The sequence below is a fragment of the Mizuhopecten yessoensis genome, unplaced genomic scaffold, assembly GCF_002113885.1.
Source record: "Mizuhopecten yessoensis strain PY_sf001 unplaced genomic scaffold, ASM211388v2 scaffold1485, whole genome shotgun sequence".
Lineage (NCBI taxonomy): Eukaryota > Metazoa > Mollusca > Bivalvia > Pectinida > Pectinidae > Mizuhopecten > Mizuhopecten yessoensis.
This window is the reverse complement of record NW_018404070.1, coordinates 229,475-250,039: the sequence shown is the minus strand read 5'-3', so window position 1 is coordinate 250,039 and position 20,565 is coordinate 229,475. Positions and strand designations below refer to the sequence as shown.

The 20,565-nt window shown below is 36.2% G+C and overlaps 1 protein-coding gene across 3 annotated transcripts; it reads left to right on the top strand.

Moving 5' to 3' along the window:
- Positions 1-16,212: 16,212 nt before the first annotated feature.
- On the top strand, positions 16,213-19,848 carry LOC110463064 (DNA polymerase eta-like). Of its 3 annotated transcripts, none has more exons than XM_021517404.1 (5): positions 16,213-16,346; positions 17,293-17,446; positions 17,937-18,071; positions 18,720-18,904; positions 19,484-19,848. In XM_021517404.1, exons 1-5 carry the CDS (start codon positions 16,244-16,246, stop codon positions 19,675-19,677), a joined length of 771 nt encoding a protein of 256 aa, XP_021373079.1. In that variant the 5' UTR covers positions 16,213-16,243; the 3' UTR covers positions 19,678-19,848. The 3 variants fall into 3 exon arrangements, with proteins under 3 accessions (XP_021373079.1, XP_021373087.1, XP_021373094.1); XM_021517412.1 differs by lacking the exon at positions 16,213-16,346 and adding an exon at positions 16,356-16,404; XM_021517419.1 differs by lacking the exon at positions 16,213-16,346 and adding an exon at positions 16,370-16,404 and having other exon boundaries at positions 17,296-17,446.
- The last annotated feature ends 717 nt before the right edge of the window (positions 19,849-20,565 follow it).

Sequence of the window (20,565 nt, the reverse complement as noted above, 5' to 3'; positions counted from 1 at the left end):
AATGAAGTTTAGAGTGAGGTTTTTTGGTGTATAATGGGTTTTGTAAGTTAGATCTTGTATCTACACTCCATAGTAAAGTAGGTAAGGGAGGCTTGCACCTGGTGGTGTAGGTCTTCATTGACTATATAATGATCAACTATTTTGATGTTTGGTTTGGGTTTCTTGTAAAATCAATTTTCATGATGCAATTCTTGCCATAACTTTTGTAAGCCCATTTACAAGCATATGTAAGCATATATCAACTTCCCATTAGTCTTCATACTATCAAAAAAGTAGAAATCCCCACTGCCCTGCTTATACATGCATGCATGATGAAACACTACTTCCTTCTTTACCATAACTTTAGTATGCAAAGTCATTTTACTCTATAGCAGATACTTGAACACCCAAACAGAATCAGAAACAGAAAAACGTAGTAATCCAAGGATAGAAAAAGGGGCAAACAAATGGCACAAACCCAAAGAACAAGTTGAAAACAGCATGTGGACAGACAAGGAAAGACGTGAAAACATATATATAAAAAAGGCCCAGAGGGCCTGTATCATTCCCCTGGCCATTTCAGCAATCATGGCAAAAGATTATCACTGAAAGTAGTATGACAAATAAGAATTTAGAGATATGGCTATTTAACCTGGATTTCATCCATTTCACCCGTTTTAGCCCGGAATCTTTTTGTATATTAGAAGTTACCAAAGTCACTTCGAATTCGCTAGGATTTTCCATCCTTTGTCATATGAAAGACGATCTATTTCCTGTTTCTGTTTCTCACCGACAGGTAAGTTGTGAGTTGTTTATATACGTACTAGAACTGTTTTTACAAATGTTTATATAAAGACCGTTGTTACTGAACTTACAGACAAGTAATTAGTGAGGTGTTTTAACGAATAAATGAGTTATTTTTACAATTGTATTTACGTAGAATATATCTTATTTTGAAGGTAACGTTACGTCTTCTTGAAGGAAGAAGTCGTTATCGACACTTGCAGGTTCTACTACACGAAATGCTAAAAGAAAAAATAGTTGTGCACATATCAAATGTCGTAGGAAAATGAGTTATAGTGTATAAAGTCCGGCGGTCATGGACCAAACTCTCTCTTCTGCACTCTTTGTTAATCACATATTTCAATTGGATCTGATGCTAAAAACGACGTTACTTAGACATTCATAAACACGCACAGGCATTTGATGATTTGTTTCTGTCAATCAAAATGATCCTGACAATAAGAATTCAAACCCTACTTGTATAAAACTGATATTTTATATGAGTAAGGTGCGACTTCTTATTGTCAGAACCATTTTTATTGACAGAAACAAAATGGTATTTTATATGAGAAGAATGTGACATTTTATTGTCAGCATCATTTTAATTGACATAAAAAAATGTCATATTTATTATTATGAATTAATTTTATAAGTTGTGTCGTTGACAAACCTTTTTATTTTTCAGCTTTGAATTTGTTATTGTGGATGAGGAACATGCAGCTACTGTAGATCTGCTGGAAGAACAGTTCAATGAATGTAGAATGTAACTTTTACATCATTAAAATATTAAAGTTCTAATTTAATATCTACATACACTTTTCTTATATTTGTTGCGAAAAATGACGTCGCACGCTATGACCCTCTTTTCTTTTTCAAAAGAGGCTCATCACCCTCTTTCAGTATAACTGGGGTTGGCCGGTATGATCTTTCAGTATAACTCGGGTTGGCCGGTATGATCTTTCAGTATAACTGGGGTTGGCTGGTATGATCTTTCAGTATAACTGGGGTTGGCCGGTATGATCTTTCAGTATAACTGGGGTTGGCCGGTATGATCTTTCAGTATAACTGGGGTTGGCCGGTATGATCTTTCAGTATAACTGGGGTTGGCCGGTATGATCTTTCAGTATAACTGGGGTTGGCCGGTATGATCTTTCAGTATAACTGGGGTTGGCCGGTATGATCTTCAAGCTACGCAATTACATATCCTATAATAGGATGGGGATATCAAAAGGTTTCTAAGTTCTGTCCCAGGGACTAAGTCACTAAGGGTGTGCCCACACCCTAGGGTCAATTCTAATACCATCACTTTAATCATCTCTTTATGCCCAGCAATTCTATATATAGCTAAAAGGTGGGGATCTCAACAGTTTCAAAATTGTAACCAAGGAACTTATCCCTATATAATTACTGTTTTAGTTCCTTTGTTCCTAGCCATTGTATATATGGTTATGGGATGGGGACCTCAACCATTTAAAAGTTAAGCCGGAGCAACTTATAAGTCTCCATGGGCCCTGCCCATCAACTGGTAAAACTTGAAATCCCACCAAACGATCATGCATCCAACAAAATATTATTGATATCCATCCCTTAGTTCAAGAGAAGAAAACACTTAAAGCAAATATGGCCCAAGTTCCCTTTCTGGCCATGACCCTCACCCCCTGGGCAGTCAGCTCTGATTTGTACAATTATGTTTCCCCACCATCTGAGAATGCATTCAACCAAATATGGTTGATATCATTCTCTTGGCTGAAGGAATATATATATTTCATATATCCTTTATGACCTTTCAATAATTGATTTTCAAAGGAATTGTCTCCCTTTGTATATATTTCAAACCATGAAAACAAACCATGAAAGCACTGAAGTGCTGCTGACAAATTCTTTTAATTTTCTACAGTCACACTTTCAGGATATTTATGGTAAACAGGACTGCTTTTCAAGATATCTCCAGTAACCAAGACCAAGGTTTTTATGTTTGCTAGTACTGTCTTTTTCATTATCTGTTTTTGAGGATATTTACAGTAGCCAGGACTGCTTTACCATATGTTGTTTATGCCGACCACTGTGATAATGTGGTGAACTGGTGTAGTGTTTATCAGGTATCGGCCACTACTATCTCCCCTATATTACACATAGCCATCAACATTTACATGTATAGGAATGCATCAGTACAGCAATGCATCAAACTCTGTTTACCATCAAACTGGATTCACACATGAGATAGCAACAATATTTTCGATCACTCTGGGTTTTACTTTGCAGAAATTAACTATCTGGTGTATTACAAAATGTATATGCATATGTGTTTTTATATGACTAGCTGTAGCAAATAACAAAATCTACATGAGGTATATTACATATTCAAATCTCCATGGCAGGTAGAATTCAACCTGCCAGATACAGTAAGTTCCGCTGTAACTTAAAAACATTGTATACTGTCAATGTTATATTATTCACTTTGTTTTGGGCATCCTCTTAATGCATATGTGTAACCGTTGAAGCTGATTGATAAAAAGACAAGATTGTAAGACTACATACATAGCACTCGTATGTCCTAAGATAGTTGGTCATCAAGTCATGCACTCGGTGAGGTATGGTTTGTCAGAACATGAAGTCTAACTAGAGATTTATTTTTATGAACAAAAACACATGTCTCCCCTTTAACGATGTAAAAGGTACAGTCCAGACAAGATATTTCTAAACAATTTACACATATTTGACCTATGACCTTGGGTCCAAGGTCATAATGATCTAATTACATTGCAATGCACATTGCCTATGGGTGATGCATGTATGCTTCAAGTTTCATGAAGATATCTTTTAACGGTTTAAAAGTTAAGGCCCGGACAAGATCATATTAGAAGAACCAGCACCAGAAGAACCAGTACTAATACAATATGTCTGCCTTCATTGGAAGGGGAGACATAACAAGACGGGTAGTTTCTACAGAAGTTTTGTTTCTAAAGGCAGTGTATACTTTTACAGTTGGTCTCTCTCAAGACATGCAATCTCTCAAGACATGCAATCTCTCAAGACAGTAAGTTTCTGAAGACATCTAGTACCACAAGGCAGTTAATATGCACAAATCAGAAAAATTATTCAGGAGACATTTCATCAAGATGGCACATATTCTTTGATCTGATTAGAAACACTAGATCAAGGTATTTGTTTCATTGACACTAGATCAAGGTAAATGTTTCATTGACAAGTTTTCTGTCAGACAGGTGGTCTTTCAAAATAGGGAAGTATTTTCTTATTGTGTGGAGAGATTACCTCTAAGACTGGTGGTCTCCCATCATGATAGGCAATCTTTTCAGACAGATGGCTGGTTTCCCAAAAGAAAAAAACATAATGAAAAATAACTTCCCTCAAGCAGGGTAGTCTGTGAAATAAGTGGTCTTATTTGAAAAAGGTTCTATATGTCAAACTACACCTGGACTTCTTTTCTGAGTTAAGTCATAACTGACGATCAACACACACTCTACCTGTATGTCATGGTTTAGAAACTTGATCTAGGAAAATAACACCCAGTCTGAAGTAATCATCCGACTGTGTTAAAAGTTATACGTACCCCTTGGCGTGCGTAAAAAAGAAACACTGCTATATATGTCATCATTAAATGACTGAAATGACAAGTAACACATGTAGACCAGCCATCTTGTAAATTTTACAAATTCAGCATTTTTAACAACTTAAATAGTACCAGTGAACTTTTAAATTATTGCATTAATGAAGCTATGCACTTGATAAAACTAAATTTCTAGTCCAATTGATTTACAATATACACAGGAACTTTTGGGTGAATGTCTTTGGGGGTAAGTCTAATTTAGTTAAAACCATCAAGGATGACATAAGCCATGATTTCCTGCCTATCTGGTCTAATTAAGTTAGCTGTTATTTGGGGTTTGGGTTTTAATGAAGATTTATCTCTCCAATTAAACACAAATAAAGATGTCTAACACACAGGTTTCTAGGTAGTCCCTAGTCCTAAAGTAACAGTTTTAAAATTCGAGAGGTTTGGCAAAGTTACCATAATAGATGTTGGCAGATGTAACAAATCTCATTTATCAAATCATCTCATTACTACACATGTTTATTTCTTATAAATTAAATCCTTGGCAATTCATGACTTATACTGATTATGGACCTGTAGCTGGTCTTAAACCTCTGATATACAAACAGCTTGGACATTCTTTCCCATCACCCAATTCTTCAAAATGCTAGTACTTCCTCTGAGCTGTACAGTGTTAGACAGTCACCTGCCTTTATAACTGAAAAATTTAGAATTTAGCACATTGATGTTGAGCCACCTCATATAACAAAAGTGCAATCTTACTGAAATGTCAAATACAAAGAACACAACACAAACCAGTCAAACCTGTTGAAACTCAAAAAGTCAGTGCAGGGATAATCCTGGGGCGCGATTTCATAAGAATCTTGCATACATTTCACATAAATCGCATCACTTTATTACTCACGCAAAAATAAATTGTGTCATCTTTGCCCGTGCGCGGAAACTTTAAAGTGACTAACTCTCAAAAAGTACAGTCCGTTTGAGTCCGTTTGACTTGGCCGCCATCTTTCCTTGTAATAAACATGTAATCAATCGTGACTATAAACGACTAGGGGATCATGATTTTGGTGTTCATAAAACATATGAAACGCAGTCGGATTCGGAACAAATTCCGCGTTTTCCTAGTGCACGGACGCGTTTTCGTCAAATAGTACATACACTGAGAGCTTAGTAAGGACCCTGCATTGTGCCTGACCATAACCCCTACCCCTCTTGATATATCATTATGTCACATTTCCAAAATACTAGTTTTTTCATAACCCCCCAATTTAATGTATTGGTTTAACTCCAACTACCATATTCGCTGTCGTTAGCGCCCAGGACTCTTATTAACTAATTACGGTGAATAAGGTAAGTTTGCGGACAATACATATCAGTCATATGGGTTTTTAACTCATTCACCCCTAAAGACACATTTGAACTCTTCCAATTCAAAGATTAGTATCATTAGTTCATTATGAATTTTCAGGGGTGAATGAGTTAAATTGTATTGAAAAAGAAAGTATTCCTATATACTCTTCTGTTACTGTAACCACAAAAGTTAGGAGCAAGGCTTTATCAAGGTAGTGAACAATGTACGCTCAGTGCACCGCTGGACCACTTTCCTGTTATGTAGTTCTGCACTCTGTAATATGCATTCTGAAGTAAGAGAGGGATTACACAGGAAAGGTGACCTTTGTAAGAGTCTCCCATTTCTTACCGTGGATGTAAGAAAGCAATAGTGTTGATATACTTTGAAGTGTCAAGTGCAGTAGAAACCTGAACCTAGCTTTGTTAGATTTAATACAAAGATTCTTTTTTTAAATTTCAAAACTGAAAACATCCCTTCATACAAAATAATAACTGAAACTTTCATCAATATTTTGGATGAGACATTTCTCATCTAAAGTTTTTTTATCTTCATGTTCTTGAAAATTTCATATCCATGAAATCCTAATCTGATAAACTTTTTAAAGTATTTTTGAAATATTATATCAATGAGGAAGATAATATGAAGGGGGACTGACACCTGTCCAATCATCACCACCTGTAAAATAGCTACGCTGCACAATACAATGGCAGGCTGTTAAATCTGAAACCATTAAATACTTTCTACTTTCTAGACTGTTAACTTCACTAACGCTTTTTACTTTCATATGTTAAGTTGGGAAAATGAAACTAACTATAAAAGATTTGTCTTTGCAATGAAATGTGATAGTTATGAAATTTAAGAAGGACATGTCCTATGTTTAAAACATCTACGGCTATCTTGTTTCATACAGTATGGAAAGAATACCGGTAGTTGTCACGACTGAAATAAGTTTTTTTTAATTCATTGAAATTTTATATTTATGATTTTGTGACAAATCTAATAAATATCCGTATAATTAGTAATAAAATTTGGAAAAAGAATTTCATTAAGTACTTGCGTTTAGCCTAAAGTGCAACATTTATTAGATAATCACTCACATATTAATAGTTTTAATAGTGGTATGTGTATTTTTTAAAAGAATTTTTCACATCTTTTCTCTCTCAGAAGTACATGGATTAAAACGCTTGTAAAATACCATAGAATCATTTATGTTTGTACTTTAAAAAATATTACTGAACACAAATGGAACATAATGTTGTCCAAACAAGGTACACCCCAGTAGTTCATTTTTCCAATTTTAACTTAGTGATCCAAGTTTTACTATGTTGCATTGATCTTTAATCTCAAATTGTGATATAAGCTTTGAGAATAAACTTAGAAGAACTTTTACAGTGGTTGTAACCTCTATATAAGAGGCCCAGAGGCCCTGTATCGCTCACCTGGATATCTAAGCAATCATGGCAAAATATTCTCCAAATGAGACCCAAGGGAATATGCCATACCCCAAGGCCAATCCTTGTAGCATATCTGTATTAGATTTTTCTTGCCCAGCAATTTTATGCATGGTTATGGGGTTGGGATCTCAACTGTTTCCAAGCTGTGACTCAGAAACTAGGTCCCTAGGGTTGTGGCCAGACCCCAGGATCAATTCTAATATCATGACTGCATTCATCTCTTTTTGCCCAGCATTAGTATTTATAGTTTTGGGGTGGGGATTTCAACCGTTTCAAAGTTATGACCCAGGGACTGTTTCGAAGGGTGGGGCAAGATCCTAGAGCCATCCTGGAAGCAAATATGCATTCTTCTCTTTATACTCACCAATTGTATATATGGTTCTACGGTGGGGATCTCCACCATTTCCAAGTAATAAAAACTTTTTTTGGCCCCACCCCTTAGCTCGGGGGGTCAGCCCCACCATTTGTACAATTTTGAATCTCTGCCTCCCATGAATGCTTCCGACCAAATATGATTGATATCCATAGCATAGTTCTACAGAAGTCATATAAATAGCAATATAGCCAAATTGCCCTTTTTGGCCCTGCCCTCAGCCCCCTGGGGGGTCAGCCCTACCATTCGTACAATTTTGATTCCCAACCACCTAGGGATTCTTCCAGTCAAATATGGTTGATATCCATCTCTTAGTGCCAGAGAAGAGGTCGCTTAAAGCAATATAGCCAAATAACCCTTTTTCGCCCTGCCCCTCAGCCCCCTGGGGGGTCAGCCCCACCATTTGTACAATTTTGAATCCTCACCACCTAAGGATGCTTCCAATCAAATTTAGTTAAATTCCAATCAGTGGTTAAGAAGAAGAAGTCGTTTAAAGAAATTGTTGACGTACGGACGACAGATGACGGACACCACGGTATGGCATAAGCTCACCTTGGTCCTTCTGGCCCTGTGAGCTAATAATGTCCTAACTCACTTATTTGCTAGTACTGTGTTACAGTACCTCACTTACCTTCTATATTTCTCAGTGTCCCTTCTTACTTTTTTCTTAACCATTCCTTTACATTAAAGTATAAAGAGGAATAGCAACTCCTGAAGCCTGGTTTCCATAAGTATTTTCTTTTGCCTGATTGTAGACATGATAAGTCACCCTCGATATATTGGCCAACCACTTTGTAAGGCCAACATTTTACTAGGCAGATGGTGGCTGGCATACCATCTAGAGACGATTTCAGTGTTAATTAATTTTATCAAATTATTCACATCTGTTAGTAATATATGAAGCAATAAATGGTGAAAAAAAATAACATAACATCAGTTTATGATAATGCAAGGTTTTTCAGAAAATTACATCAACATAGATATGCTTTAAAAGTTATTAAGATAACTGACTCTCCTGTAAGCATTTGCATGCCAAACATGTTTTGCCATGTTTTCATTAACGTCAGTAAAAAGTAAGATATGCGAGAACTCACCACCATAGCTGTTCCTCATCCTGTCATCGCCTTACATAACTATCCCACACATCTTCTCCCAGCTGCTGTAACATAGTAACAGGTCTTATACACTCTGCATTTGTTAGTTTAATATTCAACTTTTCCAAATTTCTGTTTCCTTCTTTACTTTCAATTTTTAAAAAAGAAATAGTTATAAGTTCAGAACAATAATCTCCTTAAGAACAAATCAGTGCTCAATATTTCATACACATTCTCTTTCACTTATACTGTAGTGTAAATAGAATATCTTCTTGCACCTAAACAAGAGGTCTAATGGACCTGTTTGCTCACCTAGTATTCAGCGCTTTAACAAACTTGATAGCTCTTCATTCCGGCTTGGCATAGACCAAATATAATCACCCTAGACTTTCTTGTTGTACAGCAAAAAAGCTTTAACAATTATGACCCCAATCTGATACCTATAATGTTGGTCAATGTCATTCATTTGAACAAAGTTGATAGCCTTTCATCCATGCATGCTACCGGCCAAATATCATCATCTTAGGCCTATTGGTTATTAGAAGCAGAAAAAGTTGAAGTCAGATGGAAGATGACAGACGCTGCACAAAAGTGTAAGCTCACTTGGCCTTTTTGGGCCAGGTGACCTTAAAAATGTTTAACTTCCTTCTGCCGATTGATTAGATCAGTAATTCAGAATGATATTTTCCTTTTCAATTAGGATCTACATGACACGTATTTACTGTGAACTTTTCAAGAAATGTGTTTTCTATAAAGCTTGAAATTTACACATGCTATATCAAAAGGCAACGTTAAATCTATATTTCTATTAAAAAAAAAAAAAAATCAGAGTCTAAAATCTTGGGTATATGTTCTGGATTCAAAACTATGTTAGACCTCACATTTTACTATATAAGAATCACAACAACACATAACTAGTAGTAATCTTGCTCAAGTCATTTTTTGTGGAGAACTTTGGGTAAAGCAATTGATTCTCGCACCTGTCCATGTAAGTATAACATTGAAGAAGGATCAATGCTGACAATTCTAAACCTTCCCCAGTTTTATACCATATGGGTAAAAAGCCTTGTAAACCCTCTGCAAGATCCCTAATATTACATTATGTAAAATTATATATTATGTACAGCATATTTGTAAATAAAAATATTGTTTAAACCAACCCTCTGCATCTAGCTTTTAAGAGTTTCTCTAATCTTTTAAAAAGATTCTTTTTCAGACTCTAGATTTTGACCTACTTTGTATTTCCTTTCATAATGAGCCATGGAAAGATAATTTAAGACTTTCCCCCTATGATATTGGTGAATAACATGTATTGATTGAATCCAAGAATACAGACTATATAGTGCTATTATGATCATGTCCATAAACAGGGTTAAGGTTATTAGCAGACATATATACAATAACATTTGTACTTGCATTGCATGATCATTTTTATGCAGCAATAATTTCTATCAATACAATAAAGTATATCTTTAACTGCATAGAAAATTAGTATCTGAATGAAAACAGTTTAAGTTATCTAGAGAAAGATAAGAAATGCAAATTTTATATAAGTACCATAATTTGAATATTTGTTCCATGAATTTTACAAATAAAAACACTTACATGAACTGTTGCAATGCTACTTGAACACGGAAATCAGTAAATCAGAGCTATTTCCTCCAAGACTTTCTGAATACTAAAACCACTCTGTACATCCATGGTAACGTAAATTTTCAAAATTTCACAAACACACTATATATATATATATATATATATATTAAACTATACTCTGGTGTACACACAAGTGAGAATGTTGCAGTGCCCACAGTTACAGGCTGGTTGTACAAACACAATCTACATCAAATTTCCCATTTTTCGACTCTTAGATTCTCTGATAGTGCCCTATTATCGCGCCATACAGCCACTGTCAGATCTAAACCTACACATTAACAATGTTTTTTTCATCCTCAGCCAAACTTCCAGACTCCTCTCAGGCCAAAGAGGTTCAAACCAGTGACGATTTCAAGTTGGAAATGCTTTAATTTGTGTTTCAAGAAATGAAAACACTGATCTGCCTACCATAGATACATCCAATTGACCATGCAACAGATAACAAGATAATCAGATGGACCTAGCTACCAATAAAAACTGTTAACAAAGAATTATTACTGCAAAAGCCTTGTTAGCACCAACATCATTTTCTTTCTTGAAAAGGTAATAAAAAACCCGTTTCTCACATACAATTTTACATCCTAGTTTTAGCATCCTATTAACATTTAGATCAAAATCTTGTCTAAAGTTACTATCTACTTTTAGCTGAAATTCCCTTTTTGCATTTTTGAGAAATGAATGTTTTCTTACTGGTGAAGAAAATCTGACCAAGCTTTGAACATTAAAGTTGTCAGCTATATCTGATACACGCCCTGTGTAAGTATGGGGCAGACGTTGTTCTACAGAAGAACATAAGGCATCTAACATCACACAAAACATGGGTAAGAACAAATATGAGGTATCTAAGTGTGGCTCCGAGACCTTGTACTACCAACCTAGAGGGAGGTAAACCATTTATAGGGAACACACATCATCAACCACACACAAATAGTTGTTTCACATTTTAAGAGTGGCTGCAACAGCTGTTAATGATATAACATCCTGTTGAAATACTTCCCTCAATTTGGCCTCATTCTAACGAGTAAAACATGTGCCCCAATTATCCAAAACACCATTTCCCTAACGAGTGGGCAGGTTAGATGGCATTATCGTAAGAAGTCTATATAGCTAAGACACATCCCCAGTCTGACATTATCTAAACCTTAAGGCTGCATACAAATATTTTAATTGTTTACTCATATGTTAGCTAAATACTTTGAAAACATTCCAAACATAATTCCCAATTATAAATTGCAGTTTTCATATTTTACCTTCTACATACAACATAGCCAGATAATTATGTCTAATAACAAGTCCCTCAAAAACACCTTGTTCATATTTGTGAGTGAACATTTTAACATGTCAAATAAAGAAAGCTGTGATAACGTAAATTACCTTTAATATAAGCACATACTAGTTTTAATGCATTATCAAATTTTAACTTATTAGTGCCTTGATGATAGGAAGCACCCAAAAAAAAAGCAATGCAAACACAATATACAGAAACTTCATTGAGTGCAATATATAACAAGAGGCCCATGGGTCTAATTTATATAAACAGTCATCTGACTACAAAGACTGAGCAGGGAGAATGGTAACTTTTCAACTTTCAATGAAATATTCCATTTCAGACCAACCCGCAAAATAACAACACTTGGTCAGGACCATCTTAGGTTCATTTCAGGCAAGTTTCAGCTCAATCCCACTGTTGGAACTTGAGAAGAAGTTTAAAATAGGTGTTCTTTAGGAAAACCATGATTGTGCAATCATGTTACAAAATGGCCACCATGGCTGCCATGTTGAAGTTTTGACGGGCCTGAAAAATAACAACACTTTGTCGCGTTCCTTTCCTTAATATCCCCACCAATTTTTAGCTTAATGACACCAGTGGAACTGGAGAAGAAGTTTAAAATGTGTTTATTAAGATGGTGGCCATGGTTGGATTTTGGACCGACATGAAAATTAACAACACTTGGTCAGGACCATCTCAGGATCAAGTTTCAGCTCAATCCCACTGGTGGAACTTGAGAAGAAGTTTAAAATGTTGAAAGCTTACGGACGACACACGGCGGACGACGACGTACGAAGCACGATGACCCTTTGGGTCAGGATGACCAATACTGCTTAAATATGTGCATTTACGGTATTAAAATTATCTTTGTTCCATATCTATGAAAGTTAAAATCACACATGGTTCATTTAGCTAGTTGGCAGTCTTGACTTAAACCGAAATACAATTGTAGTCTCACTGATGATGCACATCACACAGGATAGAAAAAAAAGGTTTTTTAAAACTCTTTCTTAAAGCAAATTCCACATTTCAAAAATGGCCCGAGAAAAAGTAAATGGTGCACTTACTGGCATATATACATATTGGCCTGTATTTGGCTGTAAAACTAAGCAAAACAAATCACTTATTTTACTGGCATATATATATATACATATGCTATGACAATACATTGCAGGCTTTATGTTGACAAATTGCTATTGTGGTGCGCTACACAAAATGATTTAGGTGCAACCTGTGCTTGACATTTTGACAGCTTGAATTGTTCTGCTCAACTAAAGAAATAAAAAACAAGTACAAAATGAGCTCATTCATCGGTATTATGTAAGCGGTCTTTATCACTGGTGTGTGTTCACAGTGGTACATCTGCACCAAAGCAAGGGTTCAGACTGAAGTGCATCTTCAATAGAATAGTTCCAAAGTTTTATATTGTGGTATATATATAGTGCCAGTTTCCATGTTTTTGTGTGATGTTGCTATAGACATCATGATATATGCCATTTTATATTTGTTTTTCTTTCCACTATATTCAGAGTTTGTTGTAAACAAGAGATCCCAATTGGATCTTGGCGCCCACCATTGTACCATCTGCATTAGTTCTTTGTCAGTTCGATCTTTTCTCTTCTTTCCTCTAATCTGTTTGATCGAGTACTTCTTGAGAAATAGCGATAACAAACTTTCACTATCAAAATCCAAGATGGCTGCCTGTTGGTCATGTTGTTTATCTGATCAGTCTCAAAAGTTGTCCCGCACTGCTAAGGACTAAGGCAAACCTACACATAAAATTTGAGAAGGTGCCTCCGGTACTTCTTGAGAAATAGTAATAACAAACTTTCACTATCAAAATCCAAGATGGCTGCCTGTCGGGCATGTTGTTTATCCGATCAGTCTCAAAAGTTGCCCTGCACAGCTAGGACCAAGGGGAACCTTCATATAAAATCTAAGAAAGATCCCTCTACTCTAGTTCTTCTGGTGAAATAGCGATAACAAACTTTCACTTTCAAAATCCAAGACGGCTGCCTGTCGACCATGTTGTTTATCCGATCAGTCTCAAAAATTGAGAAAGATCCTTCTGGTACTTCTTGAGAAATACCGATAACAAGAATTGCTTAAGGACGGACCACGGACCACGGACGCAGGGTGATTTGAATACCCCACCATCAGATGATGGTGGGCTAAAAATCTACTGCAAATCCGAATTTAACTAAGAATTTTGGTTCCCTAAAAACAACTTTTAAAATATATCACAACAAATTAAATGGTTTTAGTTTTCTATATTCCTTACATTTTTTCTGCTTTTAGTAATAGCCTAAATGCATACAAGTAATATTAAGCATCTTTTCAAATTTAGCAATGAAATTATCAGAACTACCCGTGGGAGGAGGGGGGTGTAAATACTTGACAACTCTCCCTATTTAGGAGGGAGACTCGCAATTTTGGACACTTAAATTTAGTAAATTTTCTATATTCTAAGATCTAAGGATTTCACCTGAAAGAACAACTCAAAATATGTGATTTAAAGGGTTATTTTGAAATGGAAATTTCGAAAAGTTGGCAAGTATTGAACTTCATTCATAGCCAAAGCTCTTGAAAACATGATGGCAATGTTGTATGGAATAACTTAAATGTATATGCTTAGCAGAATTATCTCCCCCTAACATGTGATATTGAATTCCTCCTCATTCACTGTATATTTCAGATCACTGTTGAGCAGAGGATGACATGTATGTATCTCCTTAACTTTTTTTCAGTCATTTTCTGACATTTTTTGTTACTAATATTCAATAACTCTTTATAATCAATACACACAACAATGTGTTTTACATCCATTTCTAAGGAATAAGGGAGTTTACAGGTGGCATACCGTGTTAAATAATTCACTTTTTTAAAATAAAAATGCAAATGCTTAATGACAGTTAACTCTGTGTAGGAATCTGATAATTTCATTTTTTAACTCACAGGTGCTTGTCTATCCTAGCATATATAGCACAGGTGCTTGTCTTTCCTATTCTTAGGTAGCATATATAACACAGGTGCTTGTCTATCCTATACTTAGGTAGCATATATAGCACAGGTGCTTGTCTATCCTATACGTAGATAGCATATATAGCACAGGTGCTTGTCTATCCTATACTAAGGTAGCATATATAGCACAGGTGCTTGTCTATCCTATACTTAGGTAGCATATATAGCATAGGTGCTGGTCTATCCTATACTTAGGTAGCATGTATAGCACAGGTGCTTGTCTATCCTAGCATATATAGCACAGGTGCTTGTCTTTCCTATACTTAGGTAGCATATATAACACAGGTGCTTGTCTATCCTATACTTAGCTAGCATATATAGCACAGGTGCTTGTTTATCCTATACTTAGGTAGCATATATGGCACAGGTGCTTGTCTATCCTATCCTTAGGTAGCATATATAACACAGGTGCTTGTCTATCCTATACGTAGATAGCATATATAGCACAGGTGCTTGTCTTTCCTATTCTTAGGTAGCATATATAACACAGGGGCTTGTCTATCCTATACTTAGGTAGCATATTTAGCACAGGTGCTTGTCTATCCTTGCATATATAGCACAGGTGCTTGTTTATCCTATACTTAGGTAGCATAGATAGCACAGGTGCTTGTTTATCCTATACTTAGGTAGCATATATCGCACAGGTGCTTGTCTATCCTAGAATATATAGCACAGGTGCTTGTCTTTACTATACTTAGGTAGCATATATAACACAGGTGCTTGTCTATCCTAAACTTAGGTAGCATATATAGCACAGGTACTTGTCTATCCTATACTTAGGTAGTATATATAACACAGGTGTTTGTCTTTCCTATACTTATGTAGCATATATAACACAGGTGCTTGTCTTTCCTATCCTTATGTAGCATATATAACATAGGTCCTTGTCTATCCTATACTTAGGTAGTATATATAACACAGGTGTTTGTCTTTCCTATACTTATGTAGCATATATAGCTCAGGTGCTTGTCTATCCTAGCATAAATAGCACAGGTGCTTGTCTATCCAATACTTAGGTAGCATATATAGCACAGGTGCTTGTCTATCCTATACTTAGGTAGCATATATACCACAAGTGCTTGAAATTCTGACTGTAAATTGAGATATATATCATATAAAAAAATAAGGGTATTATTACCGGGTATATATACTTTCTTTATAGTAATACCCTTATTTATTAATGATATATATATCTCAATTAACAGTCAGAATTTCAAACACCTGTGAGCATACCTGCCAACTCTCCCTAATAGGAGCATACTCTCGATTTGGGGCCAAAAATAATGAGCATTTTCAACCACTGAATTCACTAAACTATTTCTATTTTCTAAGATCTGACAATTTCATCTGAAAGAGCAACTCAAAAGATGACATTGAAAAGTGCTATATTCCCTCTGGCGTACGGGTAAATAGAAATATTCAATTTATGCATTTATTTTAATTTAGGCCATGTGTAATCTACCCATAGAAATTTCAAAAAGTTGGCAAGTATGAGGTAGTATAGTCCGAATTATTCTGACGTTTTATCGACGTTTTTATATATCGGTCAGACCGATAAAAAAAACCCACGATAAAACATCAGAATAATTCGGCCTTAAAAAGAGGTAGAGGCTACCAAAATTACTGGGCACCGAAATGTGTAGCAGTATCTTACGTTCGTATTTTCTTCTCTCAAGGTATGTCCGTAAGTAATGCAAACCGAAAATGAATTACTTCACCTGTCAGACACAGACCGTAGGCAGACGGACAAAATCTCCCGCAAAATGACAAATCGGAGCTCTCTCTTGAATGAAGGTAACTTTCACTACACATGCGCACTGCAGTTTTCCGCGAAATTTAAGGAACAATTGAGGTGAGAACGCCTTTTCTAGTAATTTCTTGTAATTTCAACGTAATTGTGTCTATATGACATTGCTTCTTTTAACTTAAACATATACTACAATATTATTGTATCCTTTGCATTGATCTTTTGTGTAACCACGGAATTATCTAAGTCCGTGGTGTAACGTACATGTTACATAACTGTTATGTAATTATTTATCCAAGAAAACTATACAGTAGACCATTTTCTTTCACGTGTAACTAAACTATATTAAAACAATAACTAATATATACAAGACTTGTTAAATTACATAAAAATCATATTAGAACATGCAGTTTACATATAATAATAGTGATCAGCTGATCAACATATAAACAATAACTAGCTAGTGCATGACATGTCACAAACGTCCCCAACAATGGTGAGAATTACCCACTCCGTTACAGTATGTTGATGTTTGGTCCGAATTATTCTGACGTTTTATCAACTTTTTTCATGTCGGTCTGTCGTCGGTTAATCGAAGACAGACCGATATGAAAAAAGTCAATAAAACGTCAGAATAATTTCGGACTAATTGATGATGGTCTTCTGTCTGATTTTGGGGTGTTTACATATATCCACATTAAGTTTAGTAAGCCATGTCCATGTGGTCGTCCATTCACATATTAAGATGAGGTCTTACTGGATAGCGATCCTCTCCATTGTTGATTGTTTTGTAGATCTTTGAGCCATCGGTGAAAAGTTTTGTGCTACTGGAGATTTATGTAGATAAAAAAAAGTATGGGTCCTATTACGATCCCTTATAGGAAATCATCAAGAAGATTATATATAGCACAGCAGTACAACTAAATAGTTCTTAAAATGATTATTTTCTTTTAATGATAAACATCAACAAGATTTTATTTATACCTTCCTTAGCAGCTGATGATTTGCTGATTGAAGTCGAGATGAATCGAGTCGTTGCCCTTGTTGACATGGACTGTTTCTATGTCCAAGTGGAGCAGAAACTCCAGCCTCATTATAAAGGAAAACCATGTGCTGTAGCGCAGTACAAAAAATGGAAGGGTGGTGGGTAAGTACGGAGGGTTTAACACACTAATTTGTGAAATGCAAAAAAAAAAAATTGATCATAGATGTTGGATAAATATAGGTTTGTGTGGCGAAACATATGCACATTTAACTAGAAATTAAATATATACATGTCACTATGATAATGCAAATAGGTTCAGACGGGGATTCTCAGATTAAGAATTAACTACTAGAATGCCTGTCTCCATGGTTTCTATGGCCTTCCCTGAGCCTGTACAACTTTAATATAAAGCTTTGATCTTATTTTAGACGCACACAGTGTTCTCCACAAACTTTATTTTAAAGGTGCTTTACATTAATTTTGAAATTTTGGTTAGCAGCATGCATGGTAGAACAGAAAAAAAGCATTGTGCCAGGAGAATTATATAGTTAGCAACATTCGCATGTTTCTGTATATATATAGTTAACAAGTCTATGTTTCATTGTGAATCGATTTTAACATCTCTTAACAATTTGTTTGATTTTCATTTAAGACTGATAGCAGTGGGATATGAGGCGCGGGCATTTGGAGTGACCAGAAATATGATGGGTGACGACGCAAGGAAAAAGTGTCCTGGTCTCCACCTGTTTAGGGTCCCGGAACTCCGCGGCAAAGCTGACCTCACTAAGTAAGTATACTGGTCTCCACCTGTTTAGGGTCCCGGAACTCGGCGGGAAAGCTGACCTCACTAAGTAAGTATATTGGTCTCCACCTGTTTAGGGTCCCGGAACTCCGCGGCAAAGCTGACCTCACTAAGTAAGTATACTGGTCTCCACCTGTTTAGGGTCCCGGAACTCCGTGGCAAAGCTGACCTCACTAAGTAAGTATACGGGTCTCCACCTGTTTAGGGTCCAAGAACTCTGCAGCAAAGCTGACCTCAATAGGAAGGTATATATACTGGTCTCCACCTGTTTAGAGTCCCGGAACTCAATATCATGTTTTCCTCTGACAATTTTTCTCTCAATTTTTTAAGTTTTCTCTGGACAGTATCCAATAGCAGTGTATATAACTGATGAACCATATGATTATCTGATCACTGTCAGTGATATTCTGTAAACAAACAGGAAACATTGAGTCCATTCCTACAACATCAGCTGGGTTTTATCAACAACTCAAATCCAATGTAAACTTCATGTTTTTGCTCACTAGTTGGGCCTTCATCATGAACATGTGGATTTAGAATCCGGTCAGGTGCACTTGTTGACCTCTGTGCTTGCACCGAGCTGTAATGATGTAATGTTTTCCGCATTGTCACTGTAGTTATGTTTTATCACAGGTACAGAGACGCTGGAGCTGAGGTGATCACAGTGCTCAGCACCTTCAGTCAGTGTGTGGAGCGAGCCAGCGTGGACGAGGCCTACATTGACCTCACCGAGGAGGTTGACAGGATAATCCAGCAGGCAGGCAAGATTAAGGTCACGGATCTTCAAAACACCTACATTGTTGGAAATGATGGGAAAGGTAAGAATCAATAGCTAATACTAATTTTCATGTGTATTTGTAACTACCATTTAATTATACCCCGTAACCAAGTTAGAGGGAGGGGATACTGGAATTGGGTTGTCTGTCTGTCTGTAGACACAAGTTTGTCCAGACAAGTCCTCCTATAGTTTTTAGCCAAATTTCATGAAACTTTACTGATGTAATCATCACATTCGGAAATTGAACACTTGGGATTGATATCTTTATCAGGCAGTTTTTAATTGAGTTATGCCCCTTTTTACAAAAGTTAGCCAACACAATCTTGTCTACATAACTTTTACAGTTTTCAGTTGAATTTCATGAAGCTTCACTTATGCAGTCGGCACACTTTGATATTGTGCACCTGTGATTAATATTTTTATCCGGCTAATACTAATTCAATTCTCTTTATATTAGAAACCAAGGTAAGTGTCTTTTTTGTAAAATGCGTAATGCCTGTTTTGGTTGTCTTGGTTGTGTTGATGGACTTTTGTAAAATATTGATCAGTTTGCGTCAATAAGATTTTTGAAGTAGTTTATTCACACATTGTGGCCAATAGAATATATGAAAAATTACAGGCGAGAATGGGGTAGAGGATTGGCTGACTTCTGTGTACGATGGTCAGGAGTTTGGTGAAGCGAACCAACGCCTGGCTGTAGGGGCGAAGATAGCGGAGGACATGAGGGCTGCAGTTTACAGAGAAACTGGATACAGGTGTTCAGCTGGCATAGGACACAACAAGGTTAGAGTTGTGTACTTAACTCAAAGTTAACATTTTTGTGGAGTGTAAGTTTACGTTTCTGTAGCATTGCTATTGAATACAATATTTAGTATAAATTTCTTTTATTATGATGACGTACTGTAAATATTTGTACTCCTCTCTGTCTATTTTTGCTTAAACCCTTTCACCACTGTAGACCAGAATGGACTCGTCGAGATAAGTGTATGGTAGAGTCTACTAAAGTTACCATCACAAATTAACAAAGAAAGTCAATAATGATAATAATAATACACAGCATTTGATATAGTGCCCTATCTAGCTAACATAAGCCACTCTATAGCGCTGTACAGTACATAGATATACAATTGATACAATAAGCATATACAATTTTGAGGATTTCGCAGGAGCTGCCTTATCAGGCGCTAACTACTAGCCCTGTGCCACCTGGCTTATATCTCCTGATGTGTGTATGCCTGCGTGTAAGTTGGAGATGTAATGTGTTCTGTTTGTAGTGGGACCGTGCGGTTGGTTGGTTGGTTGGTTGAAGGGTTTTTCGCTGACATGATTTCGCCCATACAGGTTTCATCTCACTGACGGAAGTTGGGGTGTTCTGTCGGCGTGAGGGAAGTTGCCTTCCCTCAGGGGGTGGGCAGGAGTCGCCTTTGCTATATCCTATCCTTATTTTTTGATGAAATTTGGGAGACGACTCCTTGGTCCGAAATGGTTGGTAGGTGTGTGTCGCGCTGGTTGCTGCAGATTTGTCTGTTGTTCCTATCTAGTGTTTTGGTATCGTTGGAGGGAAGTCAAAAATGGTCAAGAAGGCTTGTAATAATGTATATATATATATATAACATTTTTTTTTTTTGTATATTTAAAAAAATTATTTATTGCATATATTCATGTTCTTATAGGGAAGTATATATATTATGTTTGTAATGT